Below are 2,749 nucleotides of genomic sequence, written 5' to 3'. Positions count from 1 at the left end.
AGAGAGATAAGCTATTTACAGCTGATTCCAACTTTATAGTTCGTACATTTGATTCCTCTCTTAATTTACCTTTAGAAACATTGACGTTAACATGAAAAAATATATGATATTGTAGATCTTTATCGCTAAATAGCTCGTAGTTAATCTGATTGTTTAACATCGTTAACATAAACGATCCCGGCCTTGTTTCTTTATTTGTTTACAATATTAGATTTATAATCTTAAAAATAAAATAAATTATTTAATCGGCGGGAGAACTAGGGTTTTTTAAAAAATAAAGTTGAATAAACACATGAAGAAATAATAATCATATTTTTAAGTTGAAACCAAAAGGACAGTACAATTATTACAGCAAATAATAAACAACCCCACACACACAAAAAAAAAAAAAAAAACTATAAGGAATTCATTTTAGAGCTTATATTGCTAGAATGGCTCGTAGTTAACATGATTATTCAACGTCGCTATCGTTGTTTAATAAGACTAGTGATAAATTTTTTTGTTGTTTACTGACATAAGTTGTTTATCGTTAATTTATGATTTTCTTGTAATAAACACAATACAATTTTTTTTCTTTTTAATCTTTAAATTTTTACATAATCCATCGGTTGCTTTTTTCCTTCTATACTCGTTTAAAATGTGAGATTTATAATCTTGAAAATAAAATAAGTTACTTGTTCAGTGATGAAATTAGGGCTTTCATTAAAGAGATTCAAAATATGACTAAGTAAGCACACGAAGAAATCAATAGGATTCAACAGCTAAACCCCCTTGTAATACCCTAGCTCCGCCCCTATAATTGCTACAACGTGATGTAAATATGATTTGATGATATAATAATTTCATACTGACGACGTGTATAACTTAAACCGTTACCTAACTAGGAATGATATCATCCATAATCACTTAGAACTCTTTTTCTCCTCAACTAGAAAAGTAAATGAGAAAATTCCATACTCCACCTATATATAGCACTACAAAATCGACTCATTTTTCTCCACAACTACACACCTCTCACATTTCTTCATTTTTTTTTGTTACAAAAAATAAATAAAATGAAAGATCAATTTCATGAATTAAACTTTAGGGAATTTATGGATGAGTTAACAAAGCAAGAACAAAGTTTTTTTCAGAAAAAAGCAGCTGAGAATAATAATGAGAAATCATATGTTACTGAAATTTTTGGTGAGCTTTATTTTAAAGAAAATAATGGTGAGTACTCATTCATAAAAGACTTTTTTCCTCCAATGCCAAAAAAAAGTTCTAGTGAAAATAATGCTAATTATAAAGCATCTATTTCTCAAGCTGAATTTGAGAAAATTAATTTCAGTGAGAAGCTACCAAATGGTGATGATATTGTTGTCAATTATGTGAATGATGAGATGCAAAAAGGTATTATTTCCTTCTCTTTTTTTTTCTTTTTGTAAGTATGTTTGGTACGATAAAAGTCATTTTTTAGGGAAAATCTCTTTTAGGAATTTCTTTCTTTTTCAACTTTTTTGAAAAATTCTTTTTGATGGAATTGATCTAGCTCTACTGTATTCCATAAAATTAGGAGTAAGATATGCATATATTCTATTCTCTCCAGATCTCAATTGTAGGATTACATCGAATATATTGTTGTTTTTGTTATTGTTGTTGTTGTTATTGTCTTTTCGATAGGAAGTAAGATATGCGTACATTCTACTCTCTCCAGACTTACTTGTAAAATTGAAGCGAATATTTTGTTGTTGTTGTTGGTATTGTCTTTTCGATGGGAAGTACTAATTTTCCTGGAAAATATATTTGGTAATTGGACCACTACTAAAAACACATGGTATTTCTGATGGAAAGTTCATCAAAAATATCTCTGACAAGAAAATTTTGAATATATATGTTTTTAAACAAATATGTATATAATGTCAACAAGTTCTATAAAAAAAAAGTACCAGAAAATGACTTTCTGATGAAAAACATTTTTCTTGTAAAAAGGAGTTATATGTTATATCAAATACACTCTTAATTAATTACATGTGTCTACAATAAAATAATGGATTATTTCTTTTTAATCTTATTTTTATTTGTCTTTTTTATAGCTCTTATGAATTGTGATGCAGGTAAAGGAGGAAAAAAAATCAAATGATGCTTAGAAGGAAGATCTTAGCTAATGTTTTTAATGTGATGCATGTTTGTATCTTGTCTTCATTAAGTTAAATAAACATCATCAATATCTTTTTAACGCATGTTTGTAACTTTGGCTTTATTAAGTTAAATAAACATCATCAATATTTTATTGATGTGTATTGTTCAATTACTTTTATCTGATTTAAGGATCTATCGTTCAGTTATTTTTGTCTGATTTTAAAGTGGAATAGGATAAGTTTCAAATTACTTTTACATTTAATGAAGTTACAATTTTGCCCACATATATAGATCATTTAAAGTTTATGAGTTCTTATAACAAACTCAAGTTATACAAAAGTAATAAAAATTTACAATCAAACATACATAGATATTAGTTTTGATTTTTTGAAGTGACAGTGAAAAGGTTGACGAATAAGTTATTTTTACGGCTACTCTACGCAATCATACATGAGATTATGATTTATTTATTTATTACAAATATGTATTTATAAGATCTAAATAAAAGTTAATAATTATTGTGACTATATATATTCTGATCTAGATCCATCCGCCTATGTAATTTATGTCAAATTCACTATTTTTCAATATATAACTGAATTAATCAGATTCCAAAACGAATCGTAAA

The 2,749-nt window shown here is 26.7% G+C and overlaps 1 protein-coding gene across 1 annotated transcript; it reads left to right on the top strand.

The window, feature by feature from the left end:
* The first annotated feature begins 971 nt into the window (after positions 1–971).
* Positions 972–2,276, top strand: LOC125845383 (uncharacterized). The gene is made up of 2 exons (XM_049524884.1): positions 972–1,392; positions 2,097–2,276. Exons 1-2 carry the CDS (start codon positions 1,056–1,058, stop codon positions 2,120–2,122), a joined length of 363 nt encoding a protein of 120 aa, XP_049380841.1. The 5' UTR covers positions 972–1,055; the 3' UTR covers positions 2,123–2,276.
* The last annotated feature ends 473 nt before the right edge of the window (positions 2,277–2,749 follow it).

The sequence above is a fragment of the Solanum stenotomum genome, chromosome 11 (assembly GCF_019186545.1).
Source record: "Solanum stenotomum isolate F172 chromosome 11, ASM1918654v1, whole genome shotgun sequence".
In the NCBI taxonomy this organism is placed as follows: domain Eukaryota; kingdom Viridiplantae; phylum Streptophyta; class Magnoliopsida; order Solanales; family Solanaceae; genus Solanum; species Solanum stenotomum.
Note: the sequence above shows the minus strand (reverse complement) of the source record. Positions and strands in the feature narration are given on the sequence as shown.